A 24,700-nucleotide genomic window follows, 5' to 3' on the forward strand; every position below is an offset into this window, starting at 1 on the left:
ATGGATCTTCTCACAGGCCCCCCTTACGGGGAAGGGTTCCCCCTTGATGAGGAGTCTTCACAGGGTCTGGCAGAGACTGGCAGGGGGTCTCATTCGTGCTCCACTCAAATGCAGAGAGGAGTTTGAGCGTCAACCCCTTATGTGGCACCCAGAGATCAGAGATCAAGAGAGACGTATGCTCGGACAGCGGACTCACATTGATTGGGCACAGTGGGACAACGGACCGGCCGGGTCTTTTAGTCATTGGAGCAGATTACCCATGGAGGCAGAGGCGAAGGCTTGATGCCCTAGCGCATCTGTGAGGGGCAGGGCAACGGATGAGCGAGATTGAATTAGCCATTCCAGAGTCCTGGTGGGAAGAACTTTGCGTCTGGAGAGACAGCAAATGGTTGGGGCAACTTTCCCGTACTAGTGTCCCCTTGAGGATGTTGATGCAGGGAGGCAGCACACACCCCGGCTTCTTCCGTGTAGGACCTGGAGGCCTACTTCAGCCACTCACTGAGAGAGACCTTGAGATGGATGGGAGTCTTGATGGGATACACTGGCAGATGATCAGAGTGGTCGGACATTTGGGGAAGGAGTGGCACATTGACCTCCCAGTATCTCAGAGCAGGATGCCCCTAGTGTAGACCCCCGAGGGAGGTCCAGTGGGATCTGCAAGAGTTGTTATGGCCTTCCAGAGGTGGCCTAGCCGTGCAGGTGGATGAGGTGCCCTTCTTTTCCTACACCACACAGATTGGCAGGAGGCTTCAGATGGACTCGTCGAGGTGGATCCCCTCAAGGGAGAGGCATTGGGTGACCCAGAGAGTGCCTCGAGATGTTTGCTCCAGGTTTTGGACGCGGTTTTGGACCAATTTGCGGCCGAGGAAGATATCCTACTTCTTCTAGCTGGCCGCCCACAGAGGCTTGCCCATCGGACCATGGTTGGAGCAGATGCTAGTGGAGGGGCAGTGCCATTGTTGCTCTGATGGTGTCCTGGAGACTATCCCGCATTGCATGTGGAGCTGTCGTAGCACAACGAGGATTTGGATGGGATCCCTTAAGATCATGACACGTATGCAGAGTCTTCAGAGAGATTACACCTGGGGGATGGTGGTCTGGTTGACAGAGGGAGAACACGCGTTTTAGATTGATGAGATCTCCCCAGCCTACCGGATACAAGGTCAGAGCATACAGAGGATAGCACTCCATGAGGCAGTCCCTCCTGACAGCCCAGCTCCTCCTCCTAGGGAGGATAGTGTTTGAGAGGTGGTAGCGAGCATCACGACGTGGAACATTTGGGTGGCTGATTGCAATCTCGAGATGGGTGAGCACCCCATTCCACCCTCGGCTACCCTCGTCCCCATCTGGCAAGACATCATATACACACTACGATCCACCTGGGAGCGTGGGACTCCAGGCTCCATGGCGCCTCTCGAGAGGCGTGCTCGTTAGGCTTGGCCTGCAGGAGTTTTCTACATCTTCACCCCGCGAGGAATTCCCTAGTTGTATAGTCCCCCCACTTGGTTGTTAGCCCCAGTTCCAGAGATCCCCTAGGCAGTGAGTTGGGTTTCTCTGGTACAGGCCGGTTCTTTCTTTCAGCCATTTCTAGTTTTTTTCCATACTCAGCACCTTCGGGGCTGTTGTCTTAAATGAAATCTTTCAAGCATTAATAGAAGGTTCCTTTCTTTGAAAAAAAAACGGTCCTAAGTGGTACACGTACTGAAGGGTCGAATGAGAGAGAGAGTGCAGGTAGCAAAGGGTCACAGAAGAACAACCGTCACGTCAAACTTAGATAAACCAAAAACAACAGAGTACAAGGTACAAGTACCTAGACCTAGGACTAAGTGTCCTAGGTGTCACATAGGACTAAGTGTCCTATGTGGCCTAAAAGACACTAACACTATAAGTGTCTTTATTTATGCCTACAAGGCACATACCATGGCCTATAGGGCATCACTAGAACCACCCCTCCATGGGATGGGCTGAAGTACTCTGGAAACATCTCAGAATAGCTGGTATTTTCTAGTCATGGTGGCACATGTTCATCCAAAAGGATATAGCCACCTATGAATGTACAAGGGATGTCAGATCATGTAACAAAGGGAACCAAGTGTAAAGCATGTCGAAAGACTTCGAACTTGGGATGAGGAAGTGCCTTTGTAAACATATCTGCTATGTTGTCCTCTGTGGGAAGATAGGACAACTCTATGTCTCCTACTGACAACCGCTCCTGAACATAATGATACTGAACTTCAATATGTTTGGTACGTGCATGAAACACTGGGTTACGCACAATGGCCAAAGCACTCTGGCTGTCAGTGTAGACAATAGTGCAGGAGGTCTGGCGAATACCAAGATCTGTAAGTGACTGTTGAAGCCAAACACACTCTACTATAGCGGTGAAAGCTGCCCTGTACTCAGCCTCACAGCTAGACGTGGCAACTGTTGGTTGCTTCTTGCTGAGCCAAGAGATACATGAATTGCCAAGCAAAAAACAATTGCCAGTATGTGACACTCTGGTATCGGAACATCCTGCCCAATCACTATCCGTGTAAGCATGCATGGTAAGTAAACCCTGATCACCATAGAAGAGAGCTAAATCCAGAGTGCCTCTGAGATATCTGAAGACTCTCTTCACTACCTGCCAATGCTGTGAACTGGGCATGTGCATGAATCTGCTGATCTGAGATACTGCATACTGCAAGTCACGTCTGGTGTGACATAAATAAATAAGGCATCCAATAGCCTACTGATAAAGAGTGATATCGCATGGTGGGCTCCCATCATGAGCTGAGAATTTGAAGCCAGGGTCCACTAAAGTAGAGATTGGCTTGCAATCCTCAAACTGAAAACGATCAAGGAGCTGTCCAATATACTTGGACTGAGACGTCATGATACCCCTCTCAACATGAGCAAACTGAATGCCCAAATAATAATGGAGCCCTGACATGTCAAAAATCTACTGCAAATCAGCCTTGAAAGCTGCAATTTGCTCAGTATCTGGGCCCATCATGAGCATATCATCCACATATAAAATCAGCAATAAAAAATCAGATCCACTCCCACGGACATAAAGAGTGAGTTCTGTGAGACTATTCTGAAAACCAAGGGATAGTAAGTGTGCATGAATTTTGGCATACCATGCCCTGGGTGCCTGCTTCAAACGATAAAGGGCTTTTCTAAGCCGGCATACCTTATTTTCAGAATTAACAACCTCACAGCTAGGAGGTTGTGTGACATAGACTTCTTCCTGCAGATCCCCATGAAGAAAAGCAGTTTTGATGTCAAGCTGGTGCACTTGCCAATGATGATGGGCTGCAATGGCAATGACACATCTAATGGTAGTAATCTTGGATGTGGGAGTGAATGTCTCCTCAAAGTCAATGCCTTGTTGTTGGGCATACCCTTTTGCAACAAGACCAGCTTTGTATCGATCTATGCTGCCATTAGATTTCCTATTTAATTTGTAGACCCACCGCGTTCCATGGCATGCTTGCCGGGAGGGAGATCTACTAATTCCTATGTGTCATTTTTGGCAATAGATTGTAACTCAGCTCTCATTGCATCCATCTACTCTTTGCTATCAAAAGCATCTTTATGGCACACAGGCTCTCCATTGCAAGCTGTAGCAAGGAGTGCAAACTCGAGAAAGTGACCATGCTGTCTATTCCTTGATCTTGTCCGGGCAGCAAAAGGCTGATCTTGTTTGCTGTCCCTCAATGTATCAAGAAGCCATCTAGGAACTTGCCTTTGCTGTCTATTGACAGCTCTTTCTTCAATGACTGCATCATGAATAGTGGGATCATTTTGTGCCGGAAGAGAAACCTGCAAATCAGCATGAGGTTGTGGCTGATTATTGCTTAGTGGAGGGCCTGTAGGAGGCTCATGTTGCTGGTCAAAATCCTCTTTTGATGATGGCAGAGGTAACCAAGATTCAAAGGCATCAAACATGTCAACATCTGGCTTTGCTTTGCAGTCCACAAGAAGAGAAGCTGAATGTTCAGCAAAGATTACATCTCTACTGACAATAATCTTTCCAGTATTTGGTTGATATAACCGATACCCTCTGTTCTCCTGGCTGTAACCAATAAATATGCATTTGATTGCCTTGTCATCAATCCTATGTCTCAGCTGAGATGGCACATGAACATATGCAAGAGACCCAAAAACTCTCATGTGTGAAAGTGAAGGCTTCCTATCTTTCCATGCTTCATAAGGTGTAACAGTCTTCAATGCCCGTGTAGGTGATCTATTCAGCACATAGTTGGCACACATCACTGCATCAAGCCAAAATTTATTGGGCAAAGACTTGGCCTTAAGCATGCATCTGGCCATCTCCATTGTGGACCTGTTTTTCCTTTCAGAAACAGGATTCTGCTGAGGAGTGTAAAGAGTAGTACATGAGTGAATAATGCCCCGTGAAGACAGAAATGCATCAAACTCCTTTGACATATACTCCCCCCCCCTATCTGTGTTGAGGGTGACAAGCTTGCATCCTGATTCATTCTCAACCATATTCAGCCATCTCTGAAAGCATATGAAAACTTCAGATTTGGCTTTTAAAGGATATATCCAGCAATATCTTGTGAAATCATCAATGAGAGTCATGAAATATTTGTACCCTCCAATGGCATTTGTCCTCATTGGGCCACAGACATCACTGTGCACTAGCTGCAATTTCCTTTGTGAGAGTTTTGGACAATTCTTGTGAAAAGGAGACCGATGCATCTTACCCAAAAGACAACCCTCACACACATGTTTGGAAACTGTGTGAGTTTGAGGTACATCATTTGCCATCTGCTGTGAATGTAGCTTTGCAAGAGCTCTATAATTGAGATGGCCCATTCTCTCATGCCAAAGATGAGTTTTAGCAAGCTATGAATCTGAAATAGCCAATGCTTCAATAGAAAGTGCAGCTGAGTGATGATCAAGGTGATAAAGCCCCTTTTGCAAAGTGCAAGTGAGAACTATGGCATTGTCATCACGAAGATCATAAAAGAGGCATCTGTAGCCATCAAAAATAACTCTGAAACCTGAAGTGGCAATTGCTGAAATTAAAATCAAGTTGACTTCAATTCCAGGCACAAAAAGAACATTAGTCAAAGTGACAGGATGGCTTGTAATGGATGTGAGCTGCACATCTCCAATTCCTTTTACAGCATATGAAGCATTATTAGCACATGTGACAGTCCCCCCTCGAGGTGCATCAGCTAAAGAATGAAACAACTGTCTGCAAGATGTGACATGCTTGGAAGCACCACTATCAAAGTACCAGGACTGAGCATCATTAGCAGTAAAGAATGCGTCAGCTTTGGAGGGATCAAATGAGAAATGGACAGCCCATGCCCAATCATCCTAAAGAGCATGTGCATGTGAAGCATCTTCTGGCTCATGGGATTCAATAGCATGTGAGGCATTAACTGTCAATCCTGCTTTCTTTTTCTCCGAAGCAATGCGCTTCCTGCATTCTTAAATGTCATGTCCAGGCTTGCGACAATAGTTGCATCTTTTCTTCTTTGACTTATCTGCTGTATTTTTAGATGCATGGGAGGAATTGCAGCTGCTATGCGCAGATTTTGTCTTGCCCATAGGCTTGGAAGCCTTGCCTCTTCCTGTCTGCTATGAAGCAAAGGGCTGCAGACTTAGGTCAAGGAGCTGCCCACCGAGGCTGAGTTTCCGGACAGCAAGGTGGAAGACATCCTTTGGACAGAGAGTCTACATAAGTGGAGCACGAGGGCTCAGAGATCTAGATGTGCCAAGCATATAGTAGGAGAACCTTTGGGTATTGTATCTCGTCCAGTTTGTGGACAAACAGAAATATAAAAGAGTTGCTTCTATATTGTCTTTGAGCACAGTCTATTTGTTAGTTGCACACATGATTGTGAAGTCCACACATGTTGATGAAGCTTGCTTCCATAGTGAAACACTTCCACATGTAATTCCTAGGCTATCTATCAGCCTTCTGCTGCGGGATACCCTCTGACGGGATTTCATTTTCTAACATTATTATCAGATAGCAACCTTTACGTTTGTTATCATTGTTGAAATGGTCACCTCCCGTCTGCGAGCCCCCAAACGAGGAGAGCATAGGGGAGCCGTACTAGGGCATGGCATGTTAGATGCCATGTGGGCTTGCCAGTTGGATAGATCTGACAGGAAAAGCAAGGCTGCCATGTGGGCAGCAAGTACACAAAGTAAAAGCAGATATCCGGTCTGCTACATGGGCAGCAGTCAGGCTGCCATGTGGGCAGCAATAGAGAAAGTATCATGTGGAGCATCTGGAGGAGAGATTCAGTACGGATAGACACGTGACCACCAGGGATAGTACAGAGCATCTGGTGCAATCTAAGGGCCTGGAAGGGTCCTAGAAGAGATGCATTTGGAGCTAGTACAGGCTGTGCAGGTGTATGGATGTCTGAAGTGTTAGAAAACGAAAATCCCTCCAGTGGGTATCCCACAGCAGCGGAAGACTGATATGTGAGACCAAGAATTATATGCTCCTCTGAGCTTATGTAGACTCTGTGTCCAATGATCCCTCCACCTTACTGCCCGGGTAGTCAGCCTAGGTGGGCAGCACCTTCTGAGCTAAGTCTGCAGTCTCTTCAGCTTGGCTCACCTCCTAGAATAGGCCCAACTGCTGCTGGACTTGCTGCTCCTTTCTGCTCTTCTATGGCTGCTCCAGGTAATGCCATATGAGGCCCAAATGGCCTCGTTATACAGGGCTCCAAGCCCCTCTGAAATACCCGACCAATCAGCCCCCTTTTGGCCGACTTTTACTGACACATCAGCAGACGGGGCCAGCCCCTTCATCTGTGCAGACCGACCTGTTCAAGCCCTCTTTTCCAGGCCCCGCCTAGCCACGTGGCTTGCTGCCACTAACCTAGGCCCTGCAGCACCTACCCTGGCCTGCTCCAAGCCCATATGCTGGCCCAATCCTTGCTCCATGCAGGCACAAACAATGCCATGCTCCTTCGCATCTCTTCAGAGCTCATCCAGCCCCTGGCTTCCATCCGTACAGCTGCCTGCAGCATCCCGAACATCATGTACCTACCAGCAATCTGTGCACAATTCGGCCCTCTCCAACCGTGGACAGCCACATGGCAATTTCACCTCAGTCCTGCCCTCTTGGAGATGCCACAACTGCCTGGTACTCTCTCTCTTGTGCTGCCCACATGGCAGCCTGTTTGCTGTCCATATGGCAGCCCCAAACCCAATGCTATTATTCAATTGTCCACACCCCCCCCCCCCCGATGCACTCCTCATTTGGGGGCTTACAAGTGGGGAGGTAACCAACTCTAATCCAACACCCCCTCTCACCGACCCACATTGGCCTAATCCAAATCTGTCAATAAAGATGCTCCAGTAGCTCCCATGTCGTAGCCCTCTAGAACACTTTGGTGTTGTCATAGTCTTTTCCTGGCTTTTCAACCAGTGGCTCCTGCTCCGCCAGGTCTAGTTCTGCATCAACACACCAGCCTGGTACACAGGTCCATCCAAGGTATCACCTGATGGCAACACCACCTTCAGTACAAACTCGCCTTCGAACTCGAGCACTCTAGGTATCGGCATCCTCCAACTGTCCCCCTCATGATGGGTGAACAACTTGAAATCCTCCAGGCACCAAGCTCTTAGGGTCTATTTGAACCCATCCTCTATCTGGCTAGGTCTACAACCCGAAAACATACCCGAGACATCATATCCCAACGTAAATCCAGATTATCTGGACCGTGAAGCTCCATGTATGGTTCTATGTTATCCCCTTCTAAGTCAAAACCTGACTTTGAGTCCTCACGTCTTGTTGAAGAATCCCTCTCAACACCAACCAGGCACCCAGATGGCTCCATGCACCCATCATTGTCCATCAAATTCACAAAGATCTTTGACTCCTCTCCTAACCAATCCTCAATGTCGGACACCTAACAGTAACACCGGGGTCCTTATACCTTATCTCAGCAGCACTGGGAGATGCCACCAAGAAAAGTTCCTCTTTTACCACCACCAACTGAGCTGACTCCTCTGACCCTGATCTAGCCCCCTTCTTCTTCTTATCAGCCTTTTTCTTTCTGCAATCCTTCACAAAATGACCTAGCTCATCACAATAGAAGCACTTCTCTTTATTTCTCTTCTTCTTGTTGTCTTTATCTGAAGAGTCCTCTCTGTCGTCAGGTTTTTCCTTCTTGGGCTTGCCTTTGCCAGGCTCACCCTTGTCCTTGTCTTTGCTCCTATCCTAAGTACTAGGGACTTATAATCCTTATATGTTCCTTCATACTTCTTTTCCCGAGCTTCTTGTCGCAGTAACAATGGAACCCACTCCTCAAAAGTCATCAGTGCCACCTTCTACCTTGCAATCAGCGTAGTAACAAAACTAATCTAGCTCCGGGGGAGCATTCCCAACAATAGCCTTGCCATCTTGGTCGAGTTCATCCTTTGACCAACTACCGCCAGCTGATCCCGCACCACCTTCATCTTGGTGATGTATTCCTGTACCGATACCCCTTCATCCATGCTCATGGCATACTTCGAGGTTCGAGATTCTCGCCTCGTTGTTGAGCTCATACATGCCTCAAAAGAAGAGTTCAACGTCTGTATACGAGGAAGCTACCATATATGCCGCCGTGCCCACAATGATAGCCAAGGCTTCCACAACCTAGATCTACCATGCTCTCACTAAGACACGGTCCACTGGTGTGGTCGATGTGACTCAGGTAGTCACATTGGCTTGAGGCAATAGCTCTGTCCCCATCACAATCCCCCATGACTCGCTCAGCACTAAGTGGCTCCGAACCTTCATTTTCCATAATGTCTAATTGGCCCCATCAAGAGTGCATGTCTCACCAAAATTAAGGATCTGATATTTTTTGGCCATGACAATGAACTGAAAGCAATAAAGTTTAGAGCGTCGTACACCTGCCTGACCCTGAGCCTCCACAATCCTTCAGACACCTACCTGAACTTGAGCCTCCCGCCTAGGTACAATCCTTTAGACATCGAAGTCAATTCCTCCAAGTAATGAATCAAGGTCGTCCTTCAGCAAGGTCCTTGCCTTCAAGCTCCACTTCCTGTGAACTTCCTTCAGGGCTTTAATACCATGTTAGAAAATATAAAACCCTCTAGAGGGTATCCCGCAATGGAAGACTAATAGCCCAGGAATTACATGCGGAAGCGATTCACTATGGAATCAAACTTCATTAACTTTGTGTACTTCACAATCATAGATGTGTGTGCAGGCTAGCGTATAGAAAGTGCATCCAAGACAAATATAGAAGCAACACATATACATTTCCGTTGTCCACAGACTGGACACGATACAAAGATATGTGAAGTCCCACCAAACTGTGGTCCTCCGGTCTTACCAAAAGCCCTACTATCTGCGTAGCACCTCTAGATCTCTGACTAGCCCATGCCCTGCAGCACCTACCCTAGCCTACTCCAAGCCCATATGCTGGCCCAATCCTTGCTCCATGCAAGTGCAAACAATGCCCTGCTTCTTCACACCTCTTCAGGGCTCTTCCAGCCCGTAGCTTCCATCTGTACAGCCGCATGTATCATCCCGTACATGTTGTACTGCCATCCGTACCAGGGCTGATGTCACTGCTGCTGGAATGCATGCACAATCTGGCCCTCTCCACCCGTGGACAGCCACGTGGCAATTCCGCATCAATTCTTCCCTCTTGGAGATGCCACAACTGCCAGGTACTCTCTCTCTCTTGTGCTGCCCATATGGCAGCCATGTGGAAGCCCAAACCCAATGCTATTACTCTATGGTCCACCCCCCCGATGCACTCCTCATTTGGGGGCTCACAGGTGGGACCAACCCTAATCCAACATGGAGGTGGCTGCAGACGACTGTCCAGAGCTGTAACAGGTTCATGCAGGCTGGAGCAGGTCCAGCACACAGGAAATAGAGCAGATGCAGATCTACGACTGCTAGGCATGGAGAACTGGCTAAGAAAAAAAGGCCAAGAAAAGGCCTGGAACAGGGTTGAACATTTCTGAGCCAGTGGCAAGTTGCAAGGTGGCTAAACAGGGCAGCAAATAGCTATTGAAGCTGGTGTGAATTGGTCAGTCAGAATCGATCCAAGTTTGATGATTAAAGCATTAAATGCATATTTGTGGGGTATAGCACTAAAAGCCAAGGCTTTAGGCTTTATGATCCAGCCACAAGAAAAATAATCATAAACAGGGAAGTTTTGTTTGCAGAGCATGATAGCATGCAGCCCATTAGTGAGGAGTTGCCTCCATATGATGATACACCTTTGGACATCATTCAGCTTGAGGATGATGTTGATTTGGGTTCTCCAGTTGATGTTCCCTCTACCTCTCAAACTCTAGCTGGTTGGCTGGCTGGGTGGCTGGGTTTTGAGCCTATAAAAAGGGCCCATTTGCTTGGGCAATCTATCCATTCAGTGAGCGATTTTGGTGAGCAATTCAACCTGCTTCAAAAGTGCCATTCCAGGAGGCTATTGGTGCAGCAAGGGAAGTGGCTGACTGCAGGAAACAAAGAGCTCAAGGGTCTTTACCATTGACTGCCCTCATAGCAGCAAAGGAAGACAGGATCAAGGAGAAGACTTGTGCCTCATTTTGGGCAGCCTTCGAAACAGCAGGGAGGTCAGCCTTCACAGCATTAAGGAGGTCAATGATTTCAGGGCCTGCTGGTCAGCCAATTCTAGGGGACCTAAGGGCCTATATAATGGGCTCTCATTTCATCCACTTCCAAGCTGGAGCAGGGCAGAATGCCTCAACCAGTAGCATTGGATCGGCAGTGGATCAAGCCGAGTAAGACAACCACAGATCCCAGTTCAATCCAGGCAGCAGCAACAGGGTCTACATCTGAGCAGCCGTTAGTTTATAGCTCTAAAGTGAGGGAGTTCCCTCCATAGATTACTCGTTTTTATAGTGAGGGATTTTCCCCTTCATACATTACTCTTTTTGTCAGTTAGATATAGTTGTACTCATCCCTTTGGGCAGACATTTATTCAGTTATTATTTTCCCTCTTCAGAGGCCCGTTATATTCCTCCTCATATTCTCACAATCACCTCACACCTTCCACTCGTGTTTGTGAGTGCATTGTTCTCTCAGTTCAGTCAGCAGTTAGTAGGAGAGAGAGTGAGTTAGTCTTTCTCCCTGCTACAACAGAAACACATCACCAAAATGAAGTGGCGAGGGATTAACTCCCAGCAGTTAGTCAAATAATGGACTTAGCAAGGATGCTTGGCATGCTCCCGAGAAACTACAAGAGCTTCGTCATGACTACGGTTGCAGCACGACAGTCGGCACCAATAACATTTGAGCAGTTAGTGTCTTTGCTTCTGCAGGAGGAAGCCCAGGAGAAGAAGTATGACGGATTAGTGATAAGGCTTGTAACACTTAGGACAAGAGCAAAGACACAAGACAGGGCAAGCCTAGCGATAGCAAGCCCAAGAAAAAGGAAAAATATGAGCATGACAAGGACACTTCTGATGGTGAGAATAAAAAGAAGTGCTTCTACTGTGATCTACCAGGACACTTTACGAAGGATTTAGGAAGAAGAAAGGCCGATCAGAAGGAGTCCTCGTCCAATTAGGAATCAGAAGAGACAAAGATGACAGCAAATGTGATAGTCACACTGATGAACTTTTCTTGGTGACATCTTGATTCTCCATGTGTTACTCAAGTAATGTATGCAAACCTTGGTGTTCCAGTAAGTATGTCTGACATTGAGAGGTGGTCTAGAGAGGTGTCAATAACCTTTGTGAAGGTGAAGGATAGCAAGGAGTGCTCGGATTTCTTTTAGTGCTTAGCTGGTATCATTGGCATGAGGGAGGACTCTTTGGAAGGACCGCAGATTTCAGGGTAGGGTGGAAGCTGTCATACTGAAGGTGGCCTTTCAAGATTACACGGCGAAGCTGGGTGTGCCTCCACGAGGTGCATGGTTTGCTTTCAGAGCCAACAAACAAGCTGGAGGATTTTCCGGTATGTGCATTCATTGTTCATGCATTCAATCTTTATAGCATGCTGTGGGCAGAATTGGTTCTTTACGTTTCTTAGGTGATGAGAGATTGGAAGGCATTTGCCTTCCTAGAAGGCAGAAGGGGAAGTGTTGGTGCTTCTTCGAAGATTGGAAGTAAGTTGCTGGAAGGTGGAGATGATGAACCTATTGAAGCCTTGTGGTGGAGACAAGGACATCTACAGGAGGAAAGAGTGTGCTGAAGATAGAAGAATACTTGCTTGAGAGCTCATGGTCCAAGTATTCTAGAATTATACTTTGGTTGAGAGAACTATATGGATCAGCCACAACGGTTTCTATGCTAAGGATAGTTATATGATATGGACCTTGCCAAAGGAAGGACAGGTCAAAACAGACCTCAGAAGCAAGGTGCTTGGAAGACTCCAGACTGTACACACTTAATGTGAGGGGGAAAGCTAGATGATTTTGCATCAGGTTTGCTCAAGACAACTGGTGGGATCATGACTGCAGGTGGGCATGCCATTGACCAGTGGTACTACCATGGCTGGACTTGTGTATCAGGATGGTTCTCTAGCAGTCAAGCTGACATGTGGGCAGCAATAGAGAAAGTAGCTGGTCGTTTGTGGCGGGATTGTGACTACCAGGATCATGACTCAAGGTGGTGGTCCCATGGGCCCGTGGTACTGCCATGGTTGGACCTCTGTATCAGGATGGTACTTTAGTAGTCAAGCTGCCATGTGGGCAGCACTAGAGAAAGCACCTGGCTGTTTGTGGAGAATCTGGAATTTGGATGACATATTCATTACAGATCAAATACGTGGCCAGCAAGGACAATAGAAAGCATTTGACGTAGGTATACGGGCTTGAAAGGGCCCTGGAACAGAGGCTCTGGAACTAATACAGGCTAGGATGTCTAGAGGTGGCTGCAGACGACTGTAGGAGCTGTACTAGATGCATACGCCCTCTGGCACACAAGCACAAGAGAAAGAGTAGATCCACGACTGCTAGGCGTGGGGAACTGGCCAGGAAAAAGGAAAGAAAGGACCTGGAACAAGGTTGGACAGGTCTAGGCCAGTGGCAGGCTGCCACGTGGCCAGACAGGGCAGCAACTAGCTGGTGGAACTGGTGAAGCCAGTCTCTGAACTGTCAGTTAGTTCACAAACCCAGTCGGCTGGTTGGCTGGCTGGGTGGCTGGGTTTCCAGCCTATAAAAAGGGCCCATTTGCTTGGGCAACCTATCTATTCAGTGAGCAATTTTGGTGAGCAGTTGAGCCTGCTTCAAAGTGCCAGCCTGCTTCAAAGTGCCATCCAGGAGGCCATTGGTGCAGCAAGGGAAGTGGCTGACTGCAGGAAACAAAGAGCTCAAGGGTCTTCACCATTGGCTGCCCTCACAGTAGCAAAGGGAGATTGGGATCAACAAGGAGACTTGTGCCTCAGCAGGGAGGTCAAGGATCCACAGCGAGCACTGCCTTAGCATTGGCTGTCCAAAGGAGCAGCAGGGAGGCCGACTGCGGGGCACATCTTAGGAGGCCCACATAAGCTCTAGGAGAGCGATACAAGCAAAGTGTTTTGGAGGTCCCATGGAGGCAGGAGAACAGCCTTTTGAGTGTGCAGGGGTCCACATCTAGTCAGCACTCAGCCGAAAGAGTATGGCACACTAAACATCTCTTTTGTAAATAATTTAATCCACACTGGACGGAAATATGTTTTGCTGGTTCGACACCCTCTCTTGTGCATTGTCCATTTACTATCTGCACATCTACACAGTACACACCACAGAAGTGAAGTTGGATTTGAGTTTACCACTGTGTGAATTCCTGGGCTCGTTCTCTGTGTGTTTTTAAGCTTTCAGTGGTGAAGGGGAGCATTGTCCTAAGCAAGCAACCTCTCCCACTTTTATCTTTTCTAACAATCATGCCTTCCATTCTTGCCTCCTTGTAGTTTTCCCGGCATGCAATTTTATGATGATTGCATTTGCAACCTTTACATGTGTTATCATGCATTCCATTGTTCCTCCTTGTAGTTTTCCCATGCAATTTTATGAAAATTGCATTTGTTCTAGTCCTCCATGCTGTCAAGTCAAAATGTAGGAAGGGCTACATCCTAGGTTTTTGAAGGTGGTGCGGCTCAGCTCCATTTACTAGTCCTTAGCTAGCATATTCCTTCTTCTCTCGTGTTTCATGTAACGTATATACCTAGATGAATCCAGGAACATTCTTAAACTCATCCTCTAAAAACACAACATAGTGCAGTTTCAATCTCACGATAGTCACTCATAAGATTGAAAACCATAAACTCCATCACGCATAGCAGGGACTAGCTACTATGACATCCCCACTGACGTCATCAGCGCCTAACAGTGGGTGTAGACCATAATATAAAAGTATGCTCTCACACATACAAATCCACACACCCACACATACTTGAGCATCCATTTCATGTAACGTATGTCCCATATGGAAAGTAAATTGGCATGTATTTATGTAATGAGGCATAAAGGCTTGGTCTCAAAGCATAATCCTGACGCTCTTTGAATATTATGCAGTATCAAACAATTCAGGCTCAAGAGAAGAATGCCTTCAAACCATCACCATACAACCCCGGCTTCTTGCAGAGGATGAAAACATTCAAGAGCAGTCTTTTGAACATGTAAAAGAGATGCATAAAAATAAGCTTCCCACAATTAGATATTTTTTCAGTAACAAGTCCATGACTAAAAATAGCTTACGTTCTTTGAATATGACAAGAAACAATTAACAACTCAGATATTCTCATATGTTTCCTTCTAAATGATGTATTAAGGTAGACTTCTCCTCAACAATCTTTCTTACATTCCCTCTTATTTGAAGGCATAGGACTTATTTTGTCAAGACACTACACAGCAATCAGAAGATTACATGGCAAAATGCAGAAGTTTTGACCGACCAGCAGCTGCACTAGACGTGTCTAAATGCCATTCATTTGCATTGACCTGCAATCATAATCAATGGTGCACCACAAACTCACTTGTCTAAATACGCAAAACAAGAAGATATACAAGAAAATATCTAAATAACACTAATACACAACATAACCTTAAACATACAAATTTTGTAAATGATTTGAGCAACATCAAAGTCACCAACTAACAAAAAGTTTACACTTCAAAAACACCAAAAAAACAAACAGTAGAAACAGAGGGATTTCAAATGTGTCTCTCTAGCAACCATAACTCACAAAAAATGGCAGATCCTTGGACTGAACAACGTGTTTTCGTAATTGAGGATCCCAAAAAGATCGAACAGCCTTCGGTGTGTAGTATAAGACCTGAAAGAAACAAAATTTGAAATCTCTCCCTCTCTCTCTCTCTTTCTCTCTCTCTATCTCTCTTTCTCTCTCTCCACAGCCTTTGGTGTGTAGCATAAGACCTGAAAGAGGGGCGGTCCCCCTCACCACTCACAAACACTCAGATCTGGTATAACTATGCACGCACGATCTATGATATCCCAAATTAGCCAATTCCTGACCTCTCACATATACCCCGACGTACATCCTGCACACTCTTCACGAGGGGGGGAGTGAAGGATGCCATAATGAAACTTCATAATGGCCGAGCGAAAGATCACGAGGGCCTTTGCACTGAATTCATTGCATTTGGGATTAATCTCCTAGCCTCGATGTTGGCAAAGCTCTTTAATGAAGCTATTTGTTTAGGGTTTCCATGCACCTGGACTGTTAACACTATCTCACCCATCCACAAGGCAGGGGATCCCATGAGCCCGGAGAACTATAGGACCATTATGATCGGACATGTCATGTCCAAGATTTATACATCGGTACTTGATTTTGAGGTCAGTCGATTCGCAGAGTGCCGAGGACTTACAGCAACTAGACAGGCTAGATTCCGACGTGATCATGGGATCGTGGATCACATTCTCACACTCAGGTGTATCATCGAGGAGGCAAGGGCACGGAAGCTTTGTGGACTTCCGCAAGGCCTTTGATACGGTCCCGAGAGCCCGCCTCCTCCAACACCTACAGGATTTGGGGTATGACCAGGAGATCATTTGGGACGGCATGGCACTTTATGAGCATCTCAAGCAGAGTTCACGCAGGGTCGAGGTGGACTGATGAGATCAGGAGCACTATTGGGATCAAACAAGGGTGTCCCTTATCACCCACCCTGTTTGGCCTCTACATTGACGAGCTTGAGATAGTTATGTAGACACTAGGGGGAGATGGATGCTCTCTAGCTGGCACGCTGATCCGGATATTGCTATATATGCAGATGACGAGTCAACCTTGGTAAAACCAAGGTCATGATCTTCAATACATCTCAAGCCGTTATGCACCGGGAGCAGTTCACGTTTGACGGGTCACCTGTTGAGATTGTTTCATCATATATATACTTTGGGGTTGTCTTCTTTGGACCTATCTTCACTATGAGACCCGCGATGCAAGCCCGCCTGAGCAAGGGATACGTTTCCAGATTAGAGAGGCAGTGCTTCCGCTCACATTTTCAAGATTTGCGGACCAAGGGATTGTTGTTTGACTCCTTGGTCCGTCCAACAGGTATGTACAGCAGCCCTTGTTGGGGGCCAGATCTGTCTGATATAGAGTGGGCTCGTGTGGAGTGGCTACAAGTTCTCATGCTATCACAGATGATCCGTGGTAAGCCGTCTGTCCCTCACCAAATCATTTAGGCTGAGTTTGGTTCATCCCCACTACAGCTGGATGCAGTATTTCAGGTTATCACCTACCTATACCAGGTCAAGGGGTACGGGGACTGCACTTCTGGGCGCAACAGATTATCATGGCTAGCATTGTCCTCTCCTATGGCACTATCAGCAGTAGGTGACCAGAGATGCTAGTATGCACACACACAGAGATGTTTGAGCGACTGGGGCTCCACATGGATAGACTCCCTCCCTTCTAGTATAGCAGCGATGCGTCGCTCTGTCCTCTCCTATCACACGAGGTCAACCAGGTCATCTACGAGGATGTTTTACAACTACACACATTCCGGACCTGGTTGGGACAGAGCAAGCTTCCAGTGAAGCTCAGCTTCTACAGGGATCATTGTTTACATATCACAAAGGATGGTTTCATTGACCCACCAGGATATATGCGAATGCACTTACCCCACTCACAATCTCTATTGGGCAGTTTCGGGTCTCTTCACATAGACTACGCATTAAGAGTGGCAGGGCTGAGGGTCTACCCCAGATCCAACAATCTGGCATACATATGCATGCTCCCTGTATGATGTCCCAGGTCAGGCACCGCCTGATATGTCCCCTATGCCGAGACCGACTACATGCCATTTGTTTACTACGCAGAATATACGAGCTGCCCTTCTCTGGCTCCATAACCGGAGATCACCAGATCATGAGGGACTACGCACTGAGCATTTTGCGCATGTGCAAGAGATCTTGACCCCGATCCTAGCACATTTGTTCAACCATGCCGTATGCCACGGATTCTCGCCTACCTGGAGCACCACCACCATAGTACCGATACACAAGGCAGGTGATCCCATGGACACTAGGAACTGCCGCACTCTTATGAATGGCCACACTTTGGCTAAGATATATAGGTTGGTACTAGAGAGGGAGATCAGCAGCCACACAGAGGGTCACAGGCAACGAGCACTTGGGCAAGCAGGTTTTTGAAGACAGCACTCCACCCTGGACCACATTTTCACCCTAAGGGCTATTATTGAGAAGGTGAAGTCAAGGCATCAGAAAGTTTACACTTGCTTCGTAGACTTTCGTAAGGCATTTGATACTATCCCACGCTCTCGCCTAATCAGGAGGTTATAGGAGTTGCAACTCCTAGAGATCATGATTTGGTGGGTCATGAGCCTGTATGAGTTTGTCAGAGGGAGGGTATGTGCCCCAGGAGGCCTATTAGACAGGGTTTAGAGCACTATCGGAGTAAAACAAGATTGCCTCCTATCACCGACTCTTTTCGGGCTCTATATCGATGAGATCACTTCTTTTGTCAATCGCCTAGGTGGAGAGGATTCGCTTCTGGCTGACCTGATGGTGCAGATATTGTTGTACGCTGATGACACAATCCTCATATCATCCTCAGCAGAGGAACTGCAGAAACATCTAGAGGCTTTGGAGATGTTCTCTAGAGAGAGACTTAGCAGTCAACCTTGGGAAAACCAAGGTTATGATCTTCAATACCTCGCGAGCAGTATCCCATCGCCGAAGCTTCACATACCATGACGAGCATGTGGAGATAGTGCACTCTTACACATATTTGGGGATAGTGTTCACCGAACCAGGTTTCACAATGATCCATGCGGGTACGACACGACTCACACGAGGACGGGGTGCTTTGGCCCGACTAGAGAGGCGACGCTTCCAAGCACACTTCCAAGACCCTCCGACAAAGGTTGGCTTTTTGACACGCTGGTGAGAACGACCACCATGTATGCAGCACCTTTCTAGGGGAGTGATATTTTCAGTGACAGAGTGGCGGAGATTTGAGAGGCTACAGGTGACTATGGGATCCAGGATGATTCGGAGTAAACCCTCAGTTCAGATCATACAAGCAGAGTTCGCCATGACCCCCGGAGTAAACCCTCAGTTCAGATCATACAAGCAGAGTTCGCCATGACCCCCCTCTAGGTTCCTCCACAGAGTCTGGGCCTTACCCCAGTGGAGATTACCGAGTCCTCCAAGCGACTAGCAGAGATCAGTGTTGATACGGCATGGTATGCACAGATATCCGAGTGGTTTGGTAGTCACGGCATTCACATGGACAGACTTCCCCCTTTCAGTACAGTCGAGATGCACCACCCGCCAAGATGATCCCACGAGATGACATCAACCGTATCATACGGTTGGACCACCTCCAGCTCCATACATCTAGCCCTTGGGGGGGAAAGGAGTTCTCCACCAAGATCTAGTTCTACCATGACCACTTCCTGAGGGTCCCAGAGCACGGTCTTATCATCAGACCTCAGTATCGAGGACAGGAGAGTCTCACATGCACTGAGGATCGCCATCAGTCAGTTGCGAGTCTCATCACATCAACTGCTGCGGATTGAGGCAAGGAGAGCTGCAGACATACACAGAGAGCAGAGGACTTGCACACTATGCCAGATGGAGGATATCGAGATGGAGGAGCATTTTCTCTGTGTCTGCCCAGTCTATTATGAGATCCGAGGACGATATCACTGCCTCTTTCAGGAGGGACATGGCTTTGGTCTACTTACATGGCTAATCCATTTTCACGATCACGTTTTTGTTGGGCTCTATCTGATTGAGATGCGACGATGGAGAGACACATTGATGCGGCACACCAGGGAGCAGCAGGGACTGATGCCATAGGTCATCGAGATCGATAGATCACAAACTTTTGTTACAGACTTCTATGCATCTGAGCCAGCTGCCAGTGAGTTTGAGAGGTAGGCACTTGATGAGATGAGAGAATCATGGATTAGTAGTGGGAGTGTCCACCACGATGCTGCCAGACGAGGGACACACACTCCACGTGCGACACGGAGAGGGACCACAGCACGCACGATCGAGTATCTATCTCAGCCCTCCTCAAAGGTAACCGCCAGAGACAAGGTATCACCCTTGACGTAGCCCACCGGATCCAGAGATCGAGGAGACCACGCCCTCCCCCACGCCGAGAGACAACTCAACAGACACAGATACGAGAGCTCCTCACATCTCATCAAAGACCCAATAGGTTACCTAGATACACGGAGCCTGAGCATGTACTAGGAGTTCTAGCTCTAAGCACCTGATACTTTCTATGTTACTTTGCTTTTGCTGCTCTAATACTTGGACACTTGATTCACTAGTTTACCATTTTAGCATTTTAGCTTTCAACAAGGGTCTTAGTGAACCCTTTGCTTCAGCCCTCTGTGGCTTGTATGAGTTAGTTTTTGGCTTGTACTTCATCTCATAGGCCCGCGAGGCCTCCTGCAAACGTTAATACATCTTTCTTTCTTTCTTTTCTCATCACACCACCGGGGTACACTGAGCTTCATATGTCCCACTCACTACGGATCTCCATCGGACAGTTTCGGGTATCATCACACCGCCTCCGCATAGAGAGCGGCAAAGCAAAGGGGATCCCTAGGGAGCATTACATTTGCATATTATGCGACTGTCAGGAGGTTGAGTCGGAGGAGCATTTTATTTTCAGGTGCCCAATGTTCTACGAGATCCGAGGTCGCTACCACTGTCTCTTCAGAGACGGCTCCGAGCTCCTTTCCAGATTCCTCGCCTACCCAGATCAGAGATGCCTCACGGCCTTCATTCACGAGGGGTCCGACACAGAGAGTACTTACTCAGGCGACAGGGCTTGGCCACATCATCAGACACCTCTCAGAGCAAGATCACAGAGTTCTTCCCATTGAGTGACATTGATCATCCAATCTCTAGCCGCAGACGTGACAGAGACCCCGACCCGACAACCATAGCACGACACACGAGACATGGAGGGGACACACAAATCACTCTGGGGGACCTCCCGTCATTGTTTAGACCCGGGATACGTCCCACGGGAGTCATGGTGGCTCTGGTCTTGCGTCGAGCCTCGTCCAGGAGACCGAGACGCATGGCACCCCTTGACGGACGCCAATGTCCCATCACCGGCTACGCACCAGCCAGGGCGACATGACATACGGAGGATTCCTGCCTAGAGAATTCAGTGATATCATCCTGAATTGACTCATAAGGGCTATGCCCTTCCGTGGTGACCTCACATGTTAGGATGAAGTATCTAGGGGCAATAACACACTGCTATGAGAATCGGTCGTGCATCTGGTAGCTGGACTCGTATCCACATGTGTCACGCATGCTCCTCTCTCCGTGCCACTGATATGAGAGGTCTCATGTGTGATCTAAAAAGGCTAGCCACTCCCCCTGAGCCCTGCACACCAGTGTCTCTCCTCGTCTCCTTCCTATGAGATGACTCCCATGTACATCCTATCACAGTGGGCAGTCCTCTCTCGGGGCTCTCATGTGTCTCAGTATAGAAGACCATGTCTCTGTCAGTGTATGTCTCCGAGAAACCACCTGGATCACACCAAAGTGTGCCATTGCAATTCCACACTACAATTATCAGTCCACTTTGTGCCCCCTTGGCCCGACACTGTCATAATTCACCCTCTTCTTTCTCTTCCTTTTCTTCCTTCTCCCCCCAGTCCCGATCTCCTCTCTCTCGGATGATCACCCTACCATCTCTGTATGCAGCCCATTTCCCTACTTCTCTCGCCATGACGTGCACCATACCTTCCCTATGGTGTTCCTAATGTAGGAGGGTGAGGTCATCGTCTTGGTAGATCCGGGTTCCTTTCAAGGTCACACTCGTGCTCATGAGGGTCTTCCTATCCATGGCTGTTCGGAGCTTCATCACAAGTGGCCTTGTAGGTGCATCGGATTATGAGAGAGAGAGAGAGAGAGAGAGAAGAGAAAGAGAGACTTGACAGTTAACCTTGGAAGACCAAGGTTATGATCTTCAACACCTCACGCGCAGTGCTTCACCGACATAGCTCCACTTACCGGGGTGAGCCAATGGAGATAGTGCAATCCTACACATGCTTGGGAGCAGTTTTTATAGGGCCCGTCTTCACGATGACTCAAACAACCAGGGCACGACTAACACGGGGGCAAAGTGCTTTGGCCCAAGAAGAGAGACAGTGCTTGCAAGCACACTTTCAAGATCTACTAACGAAGGGCTAGGTTTTTGACACTTTAGTGCAGCCAACTGCCATGTATGCAGCACCCTTCTAGGGGACTGATCTCCTGGTGAGAAACTAGAAGAGATTTGAGCGGCTATACGTGACCATGGGGTCTACGATGATTTGGAATAAGCCCTCAGTCCCACATGAGATAGTACAGTCAAAGTTCACCATGACACCTCTCCAGGTAGATGCCATCTTTCAGACATTGGCATTCATCCACAGAGCTTGGGCCTTACCCCACTGGAGACTACCAGGGGTGGCCTTAGAGTCATCCAGATGGCTAGCAGAGAGCGGGGCACACACATGGTATGCACATATATCCACATGGCTTGCCAGGCACAGTATTCAAATGGACAAGATTCCCCTCTTTCAGTACAGCATGGACGTGCACCTAAGTCGATCCCACGAGACGAGATTAACCGTATCATACGGTTGGATATCCTCCACTCCATACATCTCAAACTACGAGGGGGGGGGGGTATCAAGAGTTCCCCACCAAGATTCAATTCTATCGCGACCACTTCCTAAGAGTATTGGAGGAGGAATTCATCATCAAACTCCCATATCTCGAGGAAAGAGGAGTCTCACATGCACTGAGGATCGCCATTGGACAGATGCAGGTCTCGTCCCATCAGCTGAGGATTGAGGCGGGGAGAGCTGCAGGTATACCCAGAGAGCAAAGGATCTGTACATTATGCACAATGGGGTGGTTGAGCCAGAGAAGCATTTTCTATGTGCCTAACTAGCCTACTATGAGATCTGGGGGCGAAATATGCACACTCGTAATCCTGACTCCGAGCATACCACTGGATGTCTCAATGCAACCCATGGAGAAACTTGCTCAGCTTTTGAATTTCCTCCAATTGCAACTATATGAACACCTGAGTGAACTTGTTGGCATAATGATTCACCATTTTGGTGTCCCACTAGCGTAGCTCATAGAACTAACTCTGAAGCCTGTCCAAGTACTAAGATGGCAAGAATCGTGATCAAATATATTTCACGAGCTCCGTTGACCTATAAAAAGGTGCCTCCTCTTCTGCATCATAGTGACTCCATCATAGTGGTCCTTCTGCCACTTGAGCCACAAGGTGCCCACCTTGCCTGTGAGCTGCATTGATGCTAGGATACACCGCTTGTCGTTGTTCGTGGGCACAACTGAAAATAACTTTCAAAGTGAGTTGAGCACGAGTCAATACTAAAGGTTCTTACTTACCGTCGTACTGAGTGAAGTGTTGGAATTATCGCCATAATTCATGGCAATGACCAATGTATGACCAATAAGTGGGTTAGGGGCACTTTTCCCTCATTAGAGGTTTTTCCCCCTAACCACAGTTAGGACCCCTAAGTACAGTTAGTAGTTAGGATAAGGTTTTGTCACTTAGACAAAACATTAGTCTTGTATGTTGTTTCCTTGTCTCTTTAAATACAACGTTTGGCTGCTCTCTCTTCATTCAAGCCCTCTCTTGCTCTTGTTTTCTCCAACATTTGATATCAGAGCCAGCCTGCTCCTCTTCCGTACAGCCAACCCACCGTACCATCGTACAGCAACTTCCGTACCTACCTATCTGTACTATTGTCAGGCCGTACCACCGTACGCCGTATTTACCCGCAACAGGTACACCTGCAACTGTACCGCCCTACAACTATTCCCGCCCCGTACGCACCTGCAGATCCAATGCCATACAGTTCCGTCAACCCATGTGTACATCCGTACCTGCACAGTCCATACCTGCCCGTACAAGTTTGCTGTACTCTGCCATACAATCGTGGTACTTGTCCATACAACTGATTCCGATTTCCGTACACATGTGCCAACAGTCCCGTAGCGTCAGTCATTCCGTACACCTGTGTCAGATGTTATGTACATCTATGCCAGCAGTTCCATGCACGTTATATCTGCTGGGTCCTTTTGCAGATTTTGAAGTAAGCAGGTGCATTTGGGATTTAGCCATTTCTAGCTTGTATTCAAGCAATTTTTGGAGGCAGATTTGAGCACTGGGCATTTTGAAAAGTTTGGGGCTTCTCCTGTATTTGCCCCAATTTCAGCCCAATTTCACTCTGCAAATTGGGGCTTTTGGTCTTGGACAACAATTTTACAAGATTTGGGGCTTTTGGACACTTTGCAGGTGTTTTGCAGCCTAATTTGGCAGAATTTCAGTTGGGCTTATGCTTTTGGGCTGTTGCATTTTGAGCCTTTGATTGGCTAATTTTTGAGCAGTGGACAGCTTGCATCTATATGCTAGAAGGGATTTGTGTTGTGCACCTATAAATCCCAGAATGGAATATTTCTTGTCACATTTGCTGCATTTTGTTTTCTTTGGCAGTTATGGCTCAAAACAATCCCAATTACGTGTTTGGCGTCCTCACACAAGAGGATAAGTTGGATGGTACCAATTACTCTTTACGGAGTTTTATGGTACACAATCTTTTAGTTGGCAAACATTTGTGGGATTATGTCACTAGGGATGAGACAAGGCCAGAGAATATGGTTGCGCCTGCCACCACTCCTCAACAAGGTGGAGGAAGGGGTAGAGGACAAGCTTAGGGTACAGGACAAGTGCTATCTGATGTGGCTGCTGCAGTTGTGCCTCCCACACAGGAAAAAAGAATTGCCAAGGAAAAGAAAAAGGATTCAAGCATGGCTGTCACAGATTCAGCTCCTCATGCACATGATGGTGGTGATGCTTCAGCCAACTTAGTGGAAGAAGACTATGCCTTTTTTACTTGCATTTCTGATTTTCAGGTGGCTGCTCCGGATACTACAACCACATCTGAGGATGACTCTTATGCTTTTTTGACTTGCAGTTATGACCCTTCTAAGGATGCATGCACTTTCAATGTCAATGAGACATTGAATAATTGGTATTTTGATAGTGGTGCCACCAAACATATCATTTCCAGGAAGTGTTTGTTTGATTCTCTGCATCCATCACCTGCTGGAAAAAGGGTGTCTTGTGCAAATGATTCTTCTTATTCAATTCGTGGCATTGGTGAGATTGTGCTTACAGCCACAGATGGCACAAATTTCAGAATCCATAATGTGCTTTATGTGCCTGGAATCAATAAAAATT

At 47.4% G+C, this 24,700-nt stretch overlaps 1 protein-coding gene across 1 annotated transcript in view; it reads right to left on the reverse strand.

Moving 5' to 3' along the window:
• Window positions 1–24,700, reverse strand: part of LOC147896100 (GPI transamidase component PIG-S-like protein) — a 120,832-nt gene that overhangs the window by 55,944 nt on the left and 40,188 nt on the right. The window contains exons 4-5 of the mRNA XM_087382838.1: window positions 15,146–15,235; window positions 14,827–14,900 (exon numbers count right to left, since the gene is read on the reverse strand). Coding sequence (XP_087238964.1) covers window positions 14,827–14,900; window positions 15,146–15,235 — 164 coding nt within the window. The remainder of the gene's footprint in view (window positions 1–14,826; window positions 14,901–15,145; window positions 15,236–24,700) is intronic.

Source organism: Dipteris shenzhenensis, chromosome 12 (genome assembly GCF_047967505.1).
Source record: "Dipteris shenzhenensis isolate YYH24624 ecotype China chromosome 12, Dip_SZ_1.0, whole genome shotgun sequence".
Classification (NCBI taxonomy): domain Eukaryota; kingdom Viridiplantae; phylum Streptophyta; class Polypodiopsida; order Gleicheniales; family Dipteridaceae; genus Dipteris; species Dipteris shenzhenensis.